Source organism: Schistocerca piceifrons, chromosome 1 (genome assembly GCF_021461385.2).
Source record: "Schistocerca piceifrons isolate TAMUIC-IGC-003096 chromosome 1, iqSchPice1.1, whole genome shotgun sequence".
Taxonomy (NCBI): Eukaryota; Metazoa; Arthropoda; class Insecta; order Orthoptera; family Acrididae; genus Schistocerca; species Schistocerca piceifrons.
In genome coordinates, this window is record NC_060138.1 from 838,166,890 (window position 1) to 838,188,667 (window position 21,778).

Below are 21,778 nucleotides of genomic sequence, written 5' to 3' on the forward strand. Positions count from 1 at the left end.
GAAATTTCGAAATGCACAACAATCCGTGGAAGACAAACTGAAGTGTAATGATGCTAAGATCAAGTGGTACGGGGCCCGTTCAAGAACATTTATCCATAGCAGCGACATACCTTTTGGCGCCCTCCCTCCTCCCTCCATTTATCCACACAAGCTACTCATCATTTGGAGCACCCCCTCCCCCTCCCTCGTTTATACGCTGAAGCATCAAAGAAACTGGTATAGGCATGCATATTGAAATACGGAAATACGTTGTGGTGGTGGTTAGTGTTTAGCGTCCCGTCGACAACGAGGTCATTAGAGACGGAGCGCAAGCTCGGGTTAGGGAAGGATTGGGAAGGAAATCGGCCGTGCCCTTTCAAAGGAACCATCTCGGCATTCGCCTGAAACGATTTAGGGAAATCACGGGAAACCTAAATCAGGATAGCCGGAGACGAGATTGAACCGTCGTCCTCCCGAATGCGAGAAATATGTAAACAGGCAAAATATGGCGCTGCGGTCGGCAACGCCTATACAAGACAAGTGTTTGGTGCAGATAGCGATGAGGTGGGGATTTTCCCGTACGACCATTTCACGAGTGAACCATGAATATCAGGAATCCGGTAAAACATCAAATCTCCGACATCGGTGCGGCCGTAAAAAAGACCCTGCAAGAAAGGGACAAACGATTACTGAAGAGAATCGTTCAACGTTGACAAAAGTGCAACCCTTCCGCAAATTTCTGCAGATTTCAATGATGGGTCATCAACAAGTGTCAGCGTGCGAATCACTCAACGAAACATCATCGATAAGGGCTTTGGGAGCCGAAGGGCCACTCGTGTGGCTGCACGACACAAAGCTTTACGCCTCACCTGGGCCCGTCAACACCGGCATTGGACTGTTGATGACTGTAAGCATGTTGCCTGGACGGCCGAGTCTCGTTTCATATTTTATCGCGCGGATGAACGTGTATGGGTATGAAGACAACCTCATGAATCCACGGACCCTGCATGTCATCAGAGGACTGTTCAAGCTGGTGAAGGCTCCGTAATGGTGTGGGACATGTGCAGTTGGAGTGGTGTGGAATCCCTGATACGTCTAGATACGACTCTGACAGGTGTCACCTACGTAAGCATCCCGTCTGATCACCTGCATCCATTCATGTTCATTGTGCATTCAGACGGACTTGGGCAATTCCAGCAGGACAATGCGACACCCCACACGTCCAGAATTGCTACAGAATGGCTCCAGGAACACTCTTCTGAGTTTAAACACTTCCGCTGGCCACAAGACTCCCCAGACATGAACATTATTGAGCATATCTGAGATGCCTTGCAATGTGCTGTTCAGAGGTGATCTCCACCCCCTCGTACCCTTATGGATTTACGGACAGCCCTGTAGGATTCATGGTGTCAATTCCCTCCAGCACTACTTCAGACATTAGTCGAATCGATGCCACGTCGTGTTGCGGCACTTCTGCGTGCTCGCGGGTACCAGTTTCTTTGGCTCATCTGTATACATTCGTTGCCTTTCCTTGGGCTCGTAGAAGAGCGTTTAGAAATAAATCTAGTGAGCGTGCAAAAAGGTTGTTTTAGCGAATGACCATGATACATCCTGTGCACAAATTGCAATAGGTCTCTGGCGACCTTCTAAGTTTGGTGCCTCAAGTGTCCGCTTGTGTCGACTGGTTCTTAATGTGTCTCTGGTGTTAACAACTGATTGACCAGCCGACTGGTTTTTCGTACAGTCTGTTTCTTCAGTCGCATGAAATTAGTCTCCGCGTCCAAGTCATCTGTATCGATATTTCCCACCGAATGATTTAACTGAATGTGAGCCAACCGAACTGACAAGTCTCTGACGATTACTTCAGTTACATGAATATTTTGTACTCTGTTTCCGGCTTTGAACGGTTCCATTTACGTACCTGTTCAGCCTTCTCAGTTATACACGAACCATCACTAGGTTGCCAGGTCTTTTTAGATACAGAAAACCAAATCTTATTTCAAGGAGACGTAAAAAAGCCAAATTTCTAAAAATATGAATTTTTCGTACTTCTGGCATTAAGTATCGACTCTTGATTGGTTTTAAGAGCTTATTAACTGGTGTTAGATCGTAAATTTATGTTTAAACAAACGATCAATTATCTTTTAATTTAAATTTCTTGAAGCACTTTCTGTTTCTTCACTTTGGTTTCCACCCATTACTAATAATTATCTTTCGGTAACTGCTGAGGTGAGGTGAACAGAAAGAATATGGAATACAATATTTTATGTTTCGTGTTTTAATCACTTGTTCCTTAAAGCATATAATGCCGCTTGTCGGAAGTATTTTTTGTGAAAAATATTAGCAATCATTTATTAATTTTCTTCCAGTTTCTGTGATTAATATATTTTCAGATTATGAATCTTCCTTGCAGATACTATATTCTGTATGTTTATTGTTGCTGTTTTCAGTCCGAATACTTGTTTGATGCAGCTCTCCACGTTGCTTTGTCCTGTACAAGCTTCTTCGTCTCCGAATAACTACTGCAACCTACATCCTTTTGAAACAGCTTACAGTACTCATGTCTTGGTCTCCTTTTACAATTTTTACCTTCCCCCCTCCCCCTCCCCCCAAACACACACACTTCCGTCCAGAACTAAATTAGTGATCCCTTGATGTCTCAGGATGTGTCCTATCAACCGATCCCTTGTTTTAGTCAGTATCACCTGATTTAATTCAACTGCATTCCATTACCCTTGTTTTGGATTTGTTGATGTTCATCTTATATCCTCTTTTCAAGGCACTGTCCATTCCGGTCAACGGATCTTCCAAGTCAGAATTACAATCTCATCGGCAAACCTCGAAGTTTTTATTTCTTATCCCTGAACTTTAATAATTTCTCCAATTTTTCTTTGGTTTCCTTTATTGCTTGCTCACTGTACAGATCGAATAACTTTGGCCATAGGCTACAAACCTGTCTCATTCCCTTCTCAACCACTGCTTCCCTTTCATACCCCCCGACTCATATAACTATCGTCTGATACATGTTATAAGTAGCCTTTCGCTCACTGTGTTTTATCCCTGTTACCTTCAGAATTTCAAAGTGAGTATTCCAGTTAACATTGTCAAAAGTATTCTGCCTCTAGGTCTGCAGATGCTGTAACTTAGGTTTGCCTTCCAGAACCTAGCTTCTAAGATAAGTCGTGGGGTCAGTATCACCTTGCGTGTTCCTTCATTTCTCCGGAACACAAACTCATCTTCCCCATTGTCGGCTTCTACCAGTTTCTCCATTTTTCTGTACATGATTCGTGTTAGTATTTTGCAACTGCGAGTTATTAAACAGATAGTTTGGCAATATTCGCATCTGTCAGCACCTGCTTTCTTTGGAATTTTGTGTATCTCATTAAAAGTATGTTGAGGACCAGTGTTTATGCTGTCATTTGATTTCTGCCATTCCCATGCAACTGAGCGTTTCGGTATTTTGATGCAGACGCCATTTTCACTGCTATTTAAAGCACTATTCATTAACGTGACTGCAAAAATGTAGTGAAATGTACTTATTGCCATCAAATGAAAGGTTAATATCTGTAAGACGGCATCAGTGACGACAGGTAATAACAGTGTGCAGTCAACAATAATGATTTAACAGCATCAAAATGATCGATTGTTTCCGCTCAGGATTGAATGTGCCGGTGTCAGGCGATTGTAGTTGTCTTTCCTAGCGCTCCAGAGGGGTGTGAACTCGCTTACGTACTGTTCCCAATGTTGGAGATAGGATTAGTACTGTGATTGAGGTATCAATGCGTGGATGCGAGTAGTACTTCTTCATACCTGTGATATACTATACCTGCTACTTTTCACTGGCTCTGGGATTTGTGTGCATGGATGTGATTTCCTGCACAATACATGTAACCTCTACACTAATAAATGTCTGAATAAATGTATAAGAGCTGGACTCAAATGATTTTAGATTTATGGAGATTATCACACCTTTTCATTAAAACACAATCTATACTGTCGCTAAAATTTGGTAATTCGGGTACCCCTAAGGGAATGTTGACGCTCAATTTAGTACCCACAATGATACATCAGCTAAATTAGTTACTCGTTAATTGCCTCTGGAATAAGTTTATCAACACCAGTATATTAATCAGTTGCAAATTATGGGTACCTCAGTTGTATAACACTGCGTTGATTTAACCTTTGAAACTATTACAGGCTGGTTCACCCAGAAGAAATAACAGATACCACAATCAATTAAAACAATAAAGAGAGGTTTCGGTTGAAAAAACGAAAACATGTTTCAACTGGCAGTAAAGCTGCAGACTAGTTTCACTTGAAAAGACAGAATTACTTAACTGACTCAGAATGCAAATCCCCAACAGCCTGTATCGATTGTTTTTATTGCGTTGATGCCATAGACTGGTTACATTCAAAACATGAATCAATAATTCAATGTGATTTCAGTCTTTCTCAGCGTATTCCACTGATGAATTCTTCTCGGGTTATCAGCCGAGTGGTTGCGTCGTCTTGTCGCAACGTTTCAAGAGTTTCGTACCCATCATCTTTTGGCGAAAATGATGGGTACGAAACTCATTGAAACGTTGCGACAAGACGATGCCACCACTTGGCTGATAACCCGAGAAGAATTCATCAGTGAATAACTCAACATACGTAAAACTAAAACCGAATGAATACCTTGTTTTTCAACAACCGACTGCATCAGTTGTTCCTTCAATACTGCAACGGTGTTGCATGCAGGTTTTTTATCGAAATATTTACCATTATTGCTCACGTATTTATGGATTCATGATTTAGTTTGTACGTTTAGTGAAATTCTGTAACGTTCTTTTCACGTTCGATAGGCAAGCCAGTAATTGTTTTGGATTGGTTACATGCAAAAGTTCATATGTTTCTTGATTGTGGTAAATGTTCTTATTTCAGATGAACACTTCACAGAAATTAGAAGACCATTGATTAAGCATAAGGAGAAGTAATATGAGGCCACGAAGTTAAGAATATGAAGGATGTGAAGTCACGATCCAACGAAGCCTCTGGGTAGCTGCGTGTTAGCATTACATTGCACTTGCGCTTGCGCTTGAAGCTGTCTCCACGTTTTTCCCCTTTTGCAGCCTCAGGATGGTTGGCAGAGAACGTTATGGGTTACGATAACACTCTATTATTCAAAGCCTTCCTTGCATGAAAGACATACTATCTGCTGTGCATGAACTTTTGTATAAGGTGTACGGAGTTTTCCTTGTGCTGGTGTAAATACGCAGTTTTTCGTTACTTTTTTGGATTTGAATGATCGATTTTATTCACCACGTAACTGATTAGAGTCGGCGGAGATGCTCAAATGGCTATCTACTTTTTTTTGTCGTATCCACTTAAATCATAATGTGCCCCCACCCACAAACGTGTTAACATTGACCTTGGTTAAGTGGTTGCATTTTACCTCATCAGCGGAATTCCGAACTTACTGAAATAAATCGACACGGATTAAAGAAAACTGTAGACCATCAGGGTCTTTCTGAAAAGCGGATTGTCTGCGTCGAATTGACGTTTTAGAGACGATAAAATCACTTCGTGCAATACTTTGTCCAAGCACATCGTCCTCGTAGGTTTCACATATGTTGAGCTGTAGGATGTGAGGTCAGTCAGTTACGCAAAACACCGTTATTTCTCAGTACTAAAACATGTTTCAGCACCACTGTGCCTTCATCTGTAGGTTTCCGTTTTATTTATTCTGTAAAGTGAACATTTTTATTAAATCATTACAAAATTATGTGGATGTTTAGTTCAAACAATAGTTCGTTTCTTTTTCTTAATACCTTTACACTTGGTGTGCATGACTTTTTCGGATAACTTGTGTATTATTTACTAAAGGTAGCTTGTCATCTGCAGCAAAACGATGTTGATGAGAAATTTTACTGGGAGTTGACCTATGATCCAGAATGTAATTTAGTTTGTCGCGATAGGTTAACTCCCAGAAAACTTTCTCATCATCATCGTTTGGTTGCATATAACAAGCTACCTGTAGTAAATAATACACAAGTGATCGGAAAAATCATACACACCAAGTGTAAAGGTATTAACAAAAAGAAACGAACTATTGTTTGAACTAAACATCCAGATAATTTTGTAATCATTTAATAAAAATGTTTACATTACAGAATAAATAAAACGGAAACGGACTGATGATGGCAGAGTGGTGCTGAAACATCTTTGGGTACTGAGAAATAACGGTGTTTTGCATAACTGGCGCACCTCACATCCTACAATTTTAACTGCAAACACGGTCAACGCAAGGAGCTGCAAATCCATATGAAGATTACGTTGAGCTGTCTCCGCTTCCTTTGTCACTGCATTACCTAAAATTAAGTATTTGCCTTTTATCATTTACCACTACTTTGCTTAGCTCAAAAATAACACTAACGAATGCATATTTCCGTAACTGAACTTCTTGTGACAAACTGAACCCTCCAAACAACAGAAGACAGAGAAGATATGCAGTCACTGCTTACCTAGCACGCAGTGTTGAGGAAACGTTAAAAATATAATCAACTTAATAGTATGACAGCACTGATAATACGACATTTTTAAGTATTTAGAAATTTTGTAAACTTTCTTTTATCCAGTGATGCTATACTGGAATCAGGTATTTTTAATCGCAGTACCAGAATGACGCGGAGCACTGAATCTAATGCCCTGTAGGTAAGCGATCTCGGACCGAACTGCTGTTTCAAGCTATCGCTGTAGTTCATGGTTAGTGTCCTTCCACTGAAACAGCCATCGCTCTTATTGGGTCGCACATACCTCTCGGCACTAGGAACGAGGTGGCCCAGTGATTGGAAGAGCTCAGACGGATGAGGCTTTAAATCCTCGTCCGTCCACGCTGAATTACGTTTACGTGTTCTTCCCAAATCGATTAAGGCGAATACCGAGATGGCCCCTTTCTAAAGGTCAATGTCGAGTTTCTTCGACATCTTTCCTGTGTACGAGCTTGTATACCGTCTCTAATAACTTCGCCGTAGATGGTACGATAAAACCTGACCTAACCTTTCCCTCCTCTCCCCCTGCGGTCGTTGCCTTTCACGGTACGCATTATGCGGGCATGTGCTGAGCAGCAAGCAGTGTGTCAGGAGCTGCCGCAGGGGTGACAAGTATGCGGCGCGCAGCAAGCGGGAGGCCTTCACATTTACACCCAAGGAGTCTGAGCAGCCGGCCTGGGGCTGGCGCTGAACGGCGCAGTCTGTTATACGGATTAACAGCGTCCTACCGCCGCATACGTCTGATACTCATAGTCTTGCAAAGCTATCTGCTGTTATGCACTCTTTTGACAACGAACGACGTAAACATACACAATTACATATGTAGGGGATGGGCAAGTACGCACATCGTATAGCAACGCTTTGAATTAGTAATCTTTCATGACTATTTTTATCACACATGAAAAGAAAAGTGACCTGTCATGCCCAGCTTCAGGAAATTGAGCTGCTCCTCACGTATTGCTTATGTATAGGGTAAAAATTATTCTAGTATATATAATAATCCCCAAAGAAAGCAGGTGTTGACAGATGTGAAAATTACCGAACTATCAGTTTAATAAGTCACAGCTGCTAAATACTAACACGAATTCTTTACAGACGAATGGAAAAACTGGTAGAAGCCGACCTCGGGGAAGATCAGCTTGGATTATCTTAGTAGAAAGATTAAGGAAAGGCAAACCTACGTTTCTAGCATTTGTAGACTTTTGACAATGTTGACTGGAATACTCTGTTTCAAATTCTAAAGGTGGCAAGGATAAAATACAGGGAGCGAAAGGCTATTTACAATTTGTACAGAAACCAGATGGCAGTTATAACAGTCGAGGGGCATGAAAGGGAAGCAGTGTTTGGGAAGGGAGTAAGACAGGGTTGTAGCCTCTCCCCAATGTTATTCAATCTGTATATTGAGCAAGCAGTAAAGGAAACAACGAAAAATTTGGAGTAGGTATTAAAATCCATGGAGGAGAAATAAAAATTTTGAGGTTCGCCGATGACATTGTAATTCTGTCAGAGACAGCAAAGGACTTGGAAGAGCAGTTGAACGGAATGGACAGTGTCTTGAAAGGAGGATTTAAAATGAACATCAACAAAAGCAAAACGAGGATAATGGAATGTAGTCGAATTAAGTCGGGTGATGCTGAGGGAATTAGATTAGGAAATGAGACACTTAAAGTAGTAAAGGAGTTTTGCTATTTGGGCAGCAAAATAACTGATAACGGGCGAAGTAGAGAAGATATAAAATGTAGACTGGCAATGGCAAGGAAAGCGTTTCTGAAGAAGAGAAATTTATTAACATCGAGTATAGATTTAAGTGTCAGGAAGTCGTTTCTGAAAGCATTCGTATGGAGTGTAGCCATGTATGGAAGTGAAACATGGACGATAAATAGTTTGGACAAGAAGAGAATAGAAGCTTTCGAAATGTGGTGCTACAGAAGAATGCTGAAGATTAGATGGGTAGATCACATAACTAATGAGGAGGTATTGAATAGAATTGGGGAGAAGAGGAGTTTGTGGCACAACTTGACGAGAAGAAGGGACCGGTTGGTAGGACATGTTCTGAGGCATCAAGGGATCACAAATTTAGCATTGGAGGGCAGCGTGGAGGGCAAAAATCGTAGAGGGAGACCAAGAGATGAATACACTAAGCAGTTTCAGAAGGATGTAGGTTGCAGTAGGTACTGGGAGATGAAGAAACTTGCACAGGATAGGGTAGCATGGAGAGCTACATCAAACCAGTCTCAGGACTGAAGACCACAAGAACAACAACATGAAAAAAACGTAAATTACTTTCAAACTACTGCGTGCACAGACTTTATTCAACATGTAAAAGTCACCACACATATTCGAATTAAGTTATGACATGTTCGATACGCTTGGCATCATTGGCGATGGTGTGGCGCAGACGAATAGCGAAATTCTGCATGACCAGCTAATGTCTCCGAACATCGATGCTTTCGGTGACCTCCTGAATGGCTGTTTTCAGTTCAGCGTGTGTTCAATCCGGAGAATATGGTGGCCAATCGAGACCCATGCCAGTGGCCTCTGGGTACCCCAGGGTCAGAATGCGGACCCCAAAGTGCTCCTCCAGGACATCAAGCACTCTTCTGCTTCGGTATGGGTCGAGCTCCGTCTTGCATGAACCACGTCTTGTCGAAATCAGCGTGGCTTTGGATAATGGGGATGGAATCATCTTTCAAAACCTTCACGCACCGTTCGGTAATCATCGTGCCATCAAGGAATATCACACCGATTATTCCGTGACTGGACATTGCTCACCACACAGCCACTCGTTGAGGGTGCAGAGATTTCTCGATCGCGAAATGCGGATTCTCAGTCCCTCAAGTGCGCCAGTTTTACTTACTGACGAACCCATTCAAAAGAAAAACGGCCCTGCTGTCAACCATGCAGTTTGAGCGTCTTAACGCAAATCGTTCAGAAGTTTTGATGATTTTATTTCACATAGATCAATAACTGTCACCCTGTATTACGATCTACCAGCAGGTTTTGCTTTCACCGTAAGTGCAACATCAGGGAGTTTGCAGTTGCAATGATATCATATGTCATTGCTATGTGATAGACACATTACTTGCTTTAACATTTCCAATGAAAACTGGTGTGCTATTTTTATATATACATTTGATGTTCTAACTTTCTTTTGGGCTGTATTAAATGTACCATAAATTAAACGGCTATCCGAATATATTTACTCAGTAGTTCAAAAGAAACATAACTTTCACATACTGCACATTAAGTTTTTTTAATTATCTTGTGCACACAGACGCGTGTCGCCGTTGTTAGAAGGCATCTTCAGTGGATGTCCTGAAATATTACTCGATTTTTTCGTTTGTACGTGTAGGTTATCGTTTGGTGATAAAGGTTATAGATTTAAAACAGTTCGTTGAGGGTTTTGTAGTAAAATTGGAAAGTACTTACAGATCAGCGTATAATTCACTATTTATAAGCCAAAAACGAAAAAATGGTATAATATTTCAGGACACTCATTGAAGATGCCTTTCAATTAAGGCGAAACGCGTCTGGATGCACAAGATAAATAAAAAAAAATCTTAATTTGCAGCATGCAAAATGCGTTTTTCTTTTGAACTATTGTAACTTACTTACAGCTGCTGCGAGAATGGCCAGCACAGAGAAACTTTTTAAACAAAGAAGATTGTTTCGCACATTGATTAGTCCCTTGTCACGGAATTAAATTCGTAGCGCAATATCAACTGTATCTTACGTTGCGGCAATTTATTAAATTACGTTGACGTATTCAGAACACAAAATGCAAAGAGAGCATTAAACATTTACAATATCATTATATATTTTGTCAAAAAATTATGAAGTGATCACTGAACCCAGTGATCGCGCCTTCTTTGTTGACAGTTAGTATTTGACAAACAAATTAGGGATAAAAGTTCACATAAAATTCACTTAAATGAATTTGATCAGTAAAACAGTTCGTTATTTTTAACTCATCCGTTAAGAAACGGAAAACAGTTCATTGTTATTTCAGCGTTTGGGTCAGAAGCAGACTGTCCATTGATAAAACAATTGTTATGCCGGGGATTTGACAAAGGAGGACAGTACTAACCAGGTATAGCACGTAACGAAAACTAAGACGGATTTGCGATCGATAGTTGAAAACATGAGGTCAAAGCGTAACTCAAATCTTCTAATACGTTATTCGCAGCGTAATATCAACTCTCTTGATAGAACAAAATGTAATTGAAATTTAAATAACTGCTTGCAAGCATGTAAGTGTTGGTAATTTTTGGAGAGAGGTAACTCTCTACTGGAAAAAAAATAATGAGTTAAGAGAACGGCTTGTTTTCCGTATTTGCTCTTGCTCCCTTCAGTTTTTTCTTAAACATTGATCTAAGCCCACAGTGACGCGGAAATTAGATTTCAAAAAATGCAATATAACACGACACTCTATACCACAACCGGCATAATGAATACTCTGAAGATAAAATCTAATGCTAAGTAAGTAATTAAAAAGGCAATGAGCATCATTTACTCACGGTTGGTCCCCGAGCCTACGATCTCCAAGAAGAGTTGGCGGAACTCTTTGGTTGTCAGCATCTCGAAATTACAAGGCAAACTCCAGTTTCCAGCAGCTCGCGTTTTTCTAGACAATAACGTCTGCTTAGAGATATGCTGTGTAGCTGTACGTCACACACGTCGTGTATAAGCAAAAAAAGGTAACGGAAGAAGTGCTGCTGTGGTGCACCTACTATGAGAGGCGACGCAGTAGAGGTGGCGGCGCCCCGTTCGCAAAATGAGATCTGGAAGGCTGCCACGGAAGCCATTCGCCGCGCACAGTATGGATGCTTGCGCTACAAACGCATCGCTGAACTGAAGCCACAAAACCTGCTAGCACACAATCACGTAACTCTGAACTAGGTGATGCCAGCCAGCCGTGTGTCCGTCCTGTGCCTCTTACTTGCATTCACGTCATTCGCGAATTCTGTTGGTATTTCCCTGTTGGTTATACACAAGAGTTCCACGCGGTGGAAACCTATAACGCAATTTCTATCTGTTACGTAAATACTACAAAACAGGAAATGCAGATCAGATCGTAACGTACCGTGAACATCGAGGTTATTCGAAAAGAAACGCTGTTTCGACTGGGCAGTGATGAAGAAAAAAAAGTGTCAGTAGGTTTCACGTCGTTCACTCAGCGTGTTTCAGGAAAACCACGCGAACGTGAAGTAGGGTTGCCAGGACCGTATCTGGCCCCCCACCCCCGCCCCTCTCGAATTCAAAGCCAATGTCAACCACTACGCCACCAAGCTCGGTAGAATCTCCTAAGTCCGACCATCGTGGTGTGAACACGGTCCAATCACAGTAATGTGAGCACCAGTCAGAAGCATGAATAACTACATTCTGCAGCGCCGACGTGCAGAAAGAGAGTCAATGAGGTACTGGAAGGTACCGACAGGGATGTGGAGCCGTGCCGACTCCGGAGCTGTGGCCATGTGTTGAGTTTCTTTAAAAAAATGTTCAAATGTGTGTGAATTCCTAAGGGACCAAACTGCTTAGGTTATCGATCCCTAGACTTACACACTACTTAAACTAACTTAAACTAACCTATCTACTTCTACATCTACATGGATACTCTGCAAATCACATTTAAGTGCCTGGCAGAGGGTTCATCGAACCACCTTCACAATTCTCTATTATTCCAATCTCGTATAGCGCGCGGGAAGAATAAACACCTATGTCTTTCCGTACGAGCTCTGATTTCCCTTATTTTATCTTTGTGATCGTTCCTCCCTATGTAAGTCAGTGTCAACAAAATATTTTCGCATTCGGAGGAGAAAGTTGGTGATTGGAATTTCGTGAGAAGATCCCGTCGCAACGAAAAACGCCTTTCTTTTAATGATGTCCATCCAAAATCCTGTATCATTTCTGTGACATTCTCTCCTACGCTAGGGACAACACACACACTCAAGCCCGAGGGAGGACTCGAACCTCCGGTGGGACGGGCCGCGTAGTCCGTGACATTGCGCCTCAAACGGCGCGGCTGTTGAGCTTTAATCGCGTGAACAGCTCGATCGAGACGGGCCCACAGAATGTCGACTGGGTTTAAATCAGGGGAGTCTGGTGACCTGGGGAGCACGGTAAACTCATCCTAGTGCTCTTTGAACCACGCACATACACGGCGAGTCGTGTATACATCTACGTGATTACTCTGCTATTCAGAATAAAGTGCCTGGCAGAGGGTTCAATGAACCATGTTCATGCTGTCTCTCTACCGTTCCACTCTTGAACGGCACGCGGGAAAAACGAGCACTTAAATTTTTCCGTGAGATCTCTGATTTCTCTTATTTTATCGTGATGATCATTTCTCCCTATGTAGGTGGGTGGGAACAGAATGTTTTCGCAATCGGAGGAGAAAACTGATGGTCGAAATTTCATGAGAAGATCCCGTCGCAACGGATAACGCCTTTGTTTTAATGACTGCCACTCCACGTATCATGTCTGTGACACTATCTCCCCGATTTCGCGATAATACAAAACGAACTGCCCTTCTTTGTAATTTTTCGATGTCATCCGTCAGTCCCACCTGATGGCGATCCCACACCGCACAGCAGTACTCCAGAATAGGGCGGACAAGCATAGTGTAAGCAGTCTCTTTGGTAGACCTGTTGCACCCTCTAAGTGTTCTGCCAATGAATCGCAGTCTTTGGTTTGCTCTACCCACAATACACGTTGCACTGTCCTGCTGGTTGATGGCATCGTGCTGAGGAAAAAATAAACAGCATGTAAGGGTGAAAATGGTCCGCAATGATAGATGTTACGTGCGTTGATCCAGTGTGTCTCCCAGAAAGATGAGATCACCCAGAGAACGCTATGAAACCAAACCCCAGGCCATAGTGCTTCCTCTTCCGGCATGGAATATTCTGACAATTATTGCAGGGCCGTTACACACCAATGGCCATCTGTCCGATGGAGCGTAAAACGTGGTTCATCTGAAAAGGCCATCTGTCGCCATTCAGTGGACATCCAGTTGCGGTATTGGCATGCAAACTTCAGCCTTCATCGCTGATGAACAGCAGTCAGCATGGACCATGCGCTTGCTACCGAGGCCCATACGCAGAAACGTTCGCTGAATGGTAGTTGAGGAGACACTGTTGGTAGCCCCTTGGCTAGCTCAACCGTTGCCTGTCTACTCGCCCGTACACATCTCTGCGTTTATGTTTCAGTCTTCCGACTGATGTGGTCAGTTCGTTGTCTATCTACTTTTTTCCTTCTCGAGCTCGCAGTGGTTTTTGGAGGAACTGAGTTAAAATGCCGGTTAGCTCATGCCAATTTCCGTCGTTTATCAAAATCAGTTTAGGGAAATGTCAAGACAGTTTCTCTGAAAAGGCTGCCGTTGGTATCCTTTCCCAATTCTTCTCTGAGCAACTATTATGCCTTCACTACTACATCTACATCTACATATACCTACTCCTCAAGCCACTGTACGGTGCGTGGTGGAGGATATCATGTAAAACTACTAGTCATTTCCTCTCCTGTTCCACCTGCAAATAGATGGACGGAAAAACTACTATCTATCTGCCTCCGTATGAGCCCCCATCTTCGGGGTCCTTGCGGGAAAAGTATGCTGGGGGCAGTAGAATCTTTCTGCAGCCAGCTTCTATTACCTAAGAAGTCTTCGAGCCATTCACATATCTGTTTAGCGAAAAGAGCGTCATCTTCCACCCAGACGTTCCCATTTGACTTCATGAAGGATCTCCATAATAAACCCGTGCTAATCGAACCTACCGGCAATATCTCCGGTACCCTGCGTCTGAATTGCTTCGATGTCTTCCTTTGATCCGATCTTTTGGGGACCCCAAACACTCGAACAGTATTCAACAATGTGTCGCACAAGTGTATTCCGACTGAACAAGCCTCGAAAGGCACAACGATACCGACAGACCGCCGAGTCCTCATCAGCCGACAGGCGTCACTGGATGCGAATATGGAGGGGCACGTGGTCAACACACCTCTGTCCCGGCAGTATTTAGTTTCAGTGACCGGTGCCGCTACTTCTCAGTCAAGTAGCCCCTCAATTGGCCTCACAAGGGCTGAGTACAACCTGCCTGGAAGCAGCGCTCGGCAGACCCGAACGGTCCCGGTCACCCGCCCAAGTGCTAGCCAAGCCCGACAGTGCTTAATTTCTGTGATCTGTCGGGGACCGGTGTTACCACTGCGGAAATGCCATTGGACTCTGTCCCTTATTGATGAGCTACAATTACCTAAAATTCTCCCAATAAATAGATTCCAATCATTCAGGTTCGCTTCTACCATCCTTTCATGCCCATTCCATTTTACATCGCTTTGCAACGTTATGCCCAACTATTTAATCGATGTGTCTGTGTCAAGCAGCACACTACTAATGCTGTATTCCAATATTACAGCATTGCATTTCCTACTCTTCTGCATTAACTTACATTTTTCTACATTTAGAGCAAGCTGCCGCTCATCCCACCAACTAGAAATTTTGTCTAAGTCATCTTGTATTATCCTACAATCGCCGGCCGCAGTGGCCAAGCGGTTCTAGGCGCTTCAGTCTGGAACCGCGGGACCGCTTCGGTCGCAGGTTCGAATACTGCCTCGGGCATGGATGTGTGTGATGTCCTTAGGTTAGTTAGGTTTAAGTAGTTCTAAGTTCTAGGGGACTGATGACCTCAGATGTTAAGTCCCATAGTGCTCAGAGCCATTAGAACCATATCCTACAATCATTCAACGAGGACATCTTCTCGAACACTACAACGTCATCGCCAAACAGCGCTGATTGCCGCTCACTCTGCAGGCCTACGTCGGATCATTTATGTATATAGAAAATAAAATCAGTCTTATAAATAATTCAAAAGCCAAGATCGCTTAAACACTGTTTAATAGATGACAAGTTTCAACACACTAAAGGTGCCATCATCGGATCTGAATATAGCTTAACATGCATAAATGGTTCAAATGGCTCTGAGCACTATGGGACTCAACTGCTGTGGTCATCAGTCCCCTAGAACTTTTTTTTTTGGTCATCAGTCTACTGACTGGTTTGATGCGGCCCGCCACGAATTCCTTTCCTGTGCTAACCTCTTCATCTCAGAGTAGCACCTGCAACCTACGTCCTCAATTATTTGCTTGACGTATTCCAATCTCTGTCTTCCTCTACAGTTTTTGCCCTCTACAGCTCCCTCTAGTACCATGGAAGTCATTCCCTCATGTCTTAGCAGATGTCCTATCATCCTGTCCCTTCTCCTTATCAGTGTTTTCCACATCTTCCTTACCTCTCCGATTCTGCGTAGAACCTCCTCATTCCTTACCTTATCAGTCCACCTAATTTTCAACATTCGTCTATAGCACCACATCTCAAATGCTTCGATTCTCTTCTGTTGCGGTTTTGCCACAGTCCATGTTTCACTACCATACAATGCTGTACTCCAGACGTAAATCCTCAGAAATTTCTTCCTCAGATTAAGGCCGGTGTTTGATATTAGTAGACTTCTCTTGGCCAGAAATGCCTTTTTTGCCATAGCGAGTCTGCTTTTGATGTCCTCCTTGCTCCGTCCGTCATTGGTTATTTTGCTGCCTAGGTAGAAGAATTCCTTAACTTCATTGACTTTGTGACCATCAATCCTGATGTTAAGTTTCTCGCTGTTCTCATTTCTACTACTTCTCATTACCTTCGTCTTTCTCCGATTTACTCTCAGACCATACTGTGTACTCATTAGACTGTTCATTCCGTTCAGCAGATCATTTAATTCTTCTTCACTTTCACTCAGGATAGCAATGTCATCAGCGAATCGTATCATTGATATCCTTTCACCTTGTATTTTAATTCCACTCCTGAACCTTTCTTTTATTTCCATCATTGCTTCCTCGATGTACAGATTGAAGAGTAGGGGCGAAAGGCTACAGCCTTGTCTTACACCCTTCTTAATACGAGCACTTCGTTCTTGATCGTCCACTCTTATTATTCCCTCTTGGTTGTTGTACATATTGTATATGACCCGTCTCTCCCTATAGCTTACCCCTACTTTTTTCAGAATCTCGAACAGCTTGCACCATTTTATATTGTTGAGCGCTTTTTCCAGGTCGACAAATCCTATGAAAGTGTCTTGATTTTTCTTTAGCCTTGCTTCCATTATTAGCCGTAACGTCAGAATTGCCTCTCTCGACCCTTTACTTTTCCTAAAGCCAAACTGATCGTCACCTAGCGCATTCTCAATTTTCCATTCTTCTGTATATTATTCTTGCAAGCAGCTTCGATGCATGAGCTGTTAAGCCGATTGTGCGATAATTCTCGCACTTGTCAGCTCTTGCCGTCTTCGGAATTGTGTGGATGATGCTTTTCCGAAAGTCAGATGGTATGTCGCCAGACTCATATATTCTACACACCAACGTGAATAGTCGTTTTGTTGCCATTTCCTCCAATGATTTTAGAAATTCTGATGGAATGTTATCTATCCCTTCTGCCTTATTTGACCGTAAGTCCTCCAAAGCTCTTTTAAATTCCGATTCTAATACTGAATCCCCTATCTCTTCTAAAACGACTCCTGATTCTTCTTCTATCACATCAGACAAATCTTCACCCTCATAGAGGCTTTCAATGTATTCTTTCCACCTACCTGCTCTCTCCTCTGCATTTAACAGTGGGATTCCCGTTGCACTCTTAATGTTACCACCGTTGCTTTTAATGTCACCAAAGGCTGTTTTGACTTTCCTGTATGCTGAGTCTGTCCTTCCGACAATCATATCTTTTTCGATGTCTTCACATTTTTCCTGCAGCCATTTCGTCTTAGCTTCCCTGCACTTCCTATTTATTTCATTCCTCAGCGACTTGTATTTCTGTATTCCTGATTTTCCCAGAACATGTTTGTACTTCCTCCTTTCATCAATCAACTGAAGTATTTCTTCTGTTACCCATGGTTTCTTCGCAGCTACCTTCTTTGTACCTATGTTTTCCTTCCCAACTTCTGTGATGGCCTTTTTCAGAGATGTCCATTCCTCTTCAACTGTACTGCCTACTGCGCTATTCCTTATTGCTGTATCTATAGCGTTAGAGAACTTCAAACGTATCTCGTCATTCCTTAGTACTTCCGTATCTCACTTCTTTGCGTATTGATTCTTCCTGACTAATGTCTTGAACTTCAGCCTACTCTTCATCACTACTATATTGTGATCTGAGTCTATATCTGCGCCTGGGTACGCCTTACAATCCAGTATCTGATTTCGGAATCTCTGTCTGACCATGATGTAATCTAATTGAAATCTTCCCGTATCTCCCGGCCTTTTCCAAGTATACCTCCTCCTCTTGTGATTCTTGAACAGGGTATTCGCTATTACTAGCTGAAACTTGTTACAGAACTCAATTAGTCTTTCTCCTCTTTCATTCCTCGTCCCAAGCCCATATTCTCCTGTAACCTTTTTTTCTACTCCTTCCCCTACAACTGCATTCCAGTCGCCCATGACTATTAGATTTTCGTCCCCCTTTACATACTGCATTACCCTTTCAATATCCTCATACACTTTCTCTACTGTTCATCTTCAGCTTGCGACGTCGGCATGTATACCTGAACTATCGTTGTCGGTGTTGGTCTGCTTTCGATTCTGATTAGAACAACCCGGTCACTGAACTGTTCACAGTAACACACCCTCTGCCCTACCTTCCTATTCATAACGAATCCTACAGCTGTTATACCATTTTCTGCTGCTGTTGATATTACCCGATACTCATCTGACCAGAAATCCTTGTCTTCCTTCCACTTCACTTCACTGACCCCTACTATATCTAGATTGAGCCTTTGCATTTCCCTTTTCAGGTTTTCTAGTTTCCCTACCACGTTCAAGCTTCTGACATTCCAGGCCCCGACTCGTAGAACGTTATCCTTTCGTTGATTATTCAATCTTTTTCTCATGGTAACCTCCCCCTTGGCAGTCCCTCCCCCCCCCGGAGATCCGGATGGGGGACTATTCCGGAATCTTTTGCCAATGGAGAGATCATCATGACACTTCTTCAATTACAGGCCACATGTCCTGTGGATACACGTTACGTGTCTTTAATGCAGTGGTTTCCATTGCCTTCTGCATCCTCATGTCGTTGATCATTGCTGATTCTTCCGCCTTTAGGGGCAATTTCCCACCCCTAGGACAAAAGAGTGCCCTGAACCTCTATCCGCTCCTCCGCCCTCTTCGACAAGGCCGTTGGCAGAATGAGGCTCACTTCTTATGCCGGAAGTCTTCGGCCGCCAATGCTGATTATTTATCAAAATTTAGGCAGTGGCGGGGATCGAACCCGGGACAGAAGACGTTTTTGATTATGAATCAAAGACGCTACCCCTAGAACTACTTAAACCTAACTAACCTAAGGACATCACACACACCCATGCCCGAGGCAGGAGTCGAACCTGCGACCGTAGCAGTCGCGCGGTTCCGGACTGACGCGCCTAGAACCGCTTGGCCACCGCGGCCGGCTGTAGCCGTTCATCCACAGTTCACAGTATATCACGTGAGAAAAGGGCAAGCTGAGTTTCACACGAGCGATGCTTTCTAAAACCGCGCTGATACGCGGACATAGGCTTTCAGCCTCGAGGAAATTTATTGTATTCGAACTCAGATATGTTCAAGAATTCTTCAGCAAACCGATGTTAAGGATATTTGGTCTGTAATTTTTCGGGTCCGCTCTTTTATCTTCTTATATGCAAGAGCCACCTGCGCTTTTCCCAATCGCTTGGGGCTTTTCGCTGGGCAAGAATTACGTAATAAATGCAAGATAAGTGAGGGGCCTGTGCCGCAGAACCGAGCTGAGATTCCATCCGGATGTGCCGACTTATTTATTTTCAGCTCTTTCAGTTGTTTCTCTAATCCAGGGTCGTATCGCTATGTCGTCCATACGGGACTCTGTGAGATGGTCAAACGATGGTATGTTTGAACAGTTCTCCAGCGTGAACGATTTGTTAATAGCCAAATTTAAAACTGCCTATTTGCTTCTGTCCCGGGTTCTTCGGCCGACGTTCGTCTGATGATTTTATTGACGTTTCGCCAGCACGAGTGGCTGGCATTGTCAAAGCTTCACCTTCCATTGCCGGTGGTGAACTACAGCCGAGTTCGCGGCCGCAGACTACATGTACCTGGCGCGCCAACGTCCGAGGGCTTCTCCGCGGTAATTTCCGGTGCGGTTCTCCTACCTGCGACGGTATGAGCGTATGAATCATGCCTCTTTTCTGGCTCGGGTGGTGGTTTGATAGTTTGTGCAGGTATCGGTCCGTGTGTTTCGGTTTTCGGTACACGCTATGTCTCAGGTTTTCGCCGTCCCTCGTGACCAGCACCTCTAGAAATGGTAGTTTTTTGTCCTTTTCTGCTTCCATGGTAAATTTTATGTTGGTGTGGACGCTGTTCAAGTGTCTTAGGAAGTCACCGAGCTGTTCTTCAGCATGGCTCCACACAACAAAAGTATCATCGACGTACCTGTATCACACCATAGGTTTACAAGTCGCCGAGTCCAGTGCCTGTGCTTCGAAATGTTCCATGAAGAAGTTGATCACCACTGGACTCAGAGGACTACCCATGGCGACGCCTTCCAGCTGTTCGTAGAAATTCCCATTCCACGTGAAATAGCTCGTGGTGAGACCGCCCAGATTTAAAACTTCGGCTTTCGTTGTGCTACGCTCTACTGCAACAGACTGGTCAACGAGTGACTGGATGGAAACCTAGTGATTTTACATAGCACGAGAATTTTCTCGGATTTTGGTCAACAGAACATTAATAAAAGGGGTATTGCAGCGCCTGTGTTATTTTGATTACGACGCAAAGTTCTTTTGGACATACACGCATGTCCAAGGAACAGGCACTGCGACAACCACTGCCATCGCGGAGCACATCAAATGAATATGGGAAGATACATAATGAATGTACGAGTGCAGGTCGTAGACGCATGGTTGACAACATATGGAAGTTTGGATCTGGCCGTGAGTCGTGCACGGATAGTCAAATGGTAAGGCGACCGCTCGCGATAAGCGGGAAATCCGGGTTCGAGTCCAGGTCCGGCACAAATGTTCATTGTCGTCATTCCATTATACAGATATAGACTGGGACACTCAGATGTTTAGGACGGGTGGTAGGGACAGAGCATCGAGTGACATTATACTGAGTGCACTATCCGAAAATTACCTCGAACAATTAAACAGAGAACCGACTCGTGGAGATAACATATTGGACCTACTGATAACAAACAGACCCGAACTTTTCGAATCTGTATGTACAGAACAGGGAATCAGTGATCATAAGGCCGTTGCAGCATCCCTGAATATGGAAGTTAATAGGAATATAAAAAAAGGGAGGAAGGTTTATCTGTTTAGCAAGAGTAATAGAAGGCAGATTTCAGACTACCTAACAGATCAAAACGAAAATTTCTGTTCCGACACTGACAATGTTGAGTGTTTATGGAATAAGTTCAAGGCAATCGTAAAATGCGTTTTAGACAGGTACGTGCCGAGTAAAACTGTGAGGGACGGGAAAAACCCACCGTGGTACAACAACAAAGTTAGGAAACTACTGCGAAAGCAAAGAGAGCTCCACTCAAAGTTTAAACGCAGCCAAAACCTCTCAGACAAACAGAAGCTAAACGATGTCAAAGTTAGCGTAAGGAGGGCTATGCGTGAAGCGTTCATTGAATTCGAAAGTAAAATTCTATGTACCGACTTGACAGAAAATCCTAGGAAGTTCTGGTCTTACGTTAAATCAGTAAGTGGCTCGAAACAGCATATCCAGACACTACGGGATGATGATGGCACTGAAACAGAGGATGACACGCGTAAAGCTGAAATACTAAACACCTTTTTCCAAAGCTGTTTCACAGAGGAAGACCGCACTGCAGTTCCTTCTCTAAATCCTCGCACAAACGAAAAAATGGCTGACATCGAAATAAGTGTCCAAGGAATAGAAAAGCAACTGGAATCACTCAATAGAGGAAAGTCCACTGGACCTGACGGGATACCAATTCGATTCTACACAGAGTACGCGAAAGAACTTGCCCCCCTTCTAACAGCCGTGTACCGCAAGTCTCTAGAGGAACGGAGGGTTCCAAATGATTGGAAAAGAGCACAGATAGTCCCAGTCTTCTAGAAGGGTCGTCGAGCAGATGCTCAAAACTATAGACCTATATCTCTTACGTCGATCTCTTGTAGAATTTTAGAACATGTTTTTTGCTCGAGTATCATGTCATTTCTGGAAACCCAGAATCTACTATGTAGGAATCAACATGGATTCCGGAAACAGCG

The 21,778-nt window shown here is 43.2% G+C and overlaps 1 protein-coding gene across 1 annotated transcript in view; it reads right to left on the reverse strand.

Moving 5' to 3' along the window:
* The window catches only part of LOC124714935 (CD63 antigen-like), a 454,243-nt gene extending 442,991 nt beyond the window's left edge, over positions 1–11,252 (reverse strand). Inside the window, exon 1 of the mRNA XM_047243061.1 lies at positions 11,027–11,252. Within this exon, the coding sequence (XP_047099017.1) occupies positions 11,027–11,087 (61 nt within the window). The 5' untranslated portion in view covers positions 11,088–11,252. The remainder of the gene's footprint in view (positions 1–11,026) is intronic.
* Between the last annotated feature and the right edge of the window lie 10,526 nt (positions 11,253–21,778).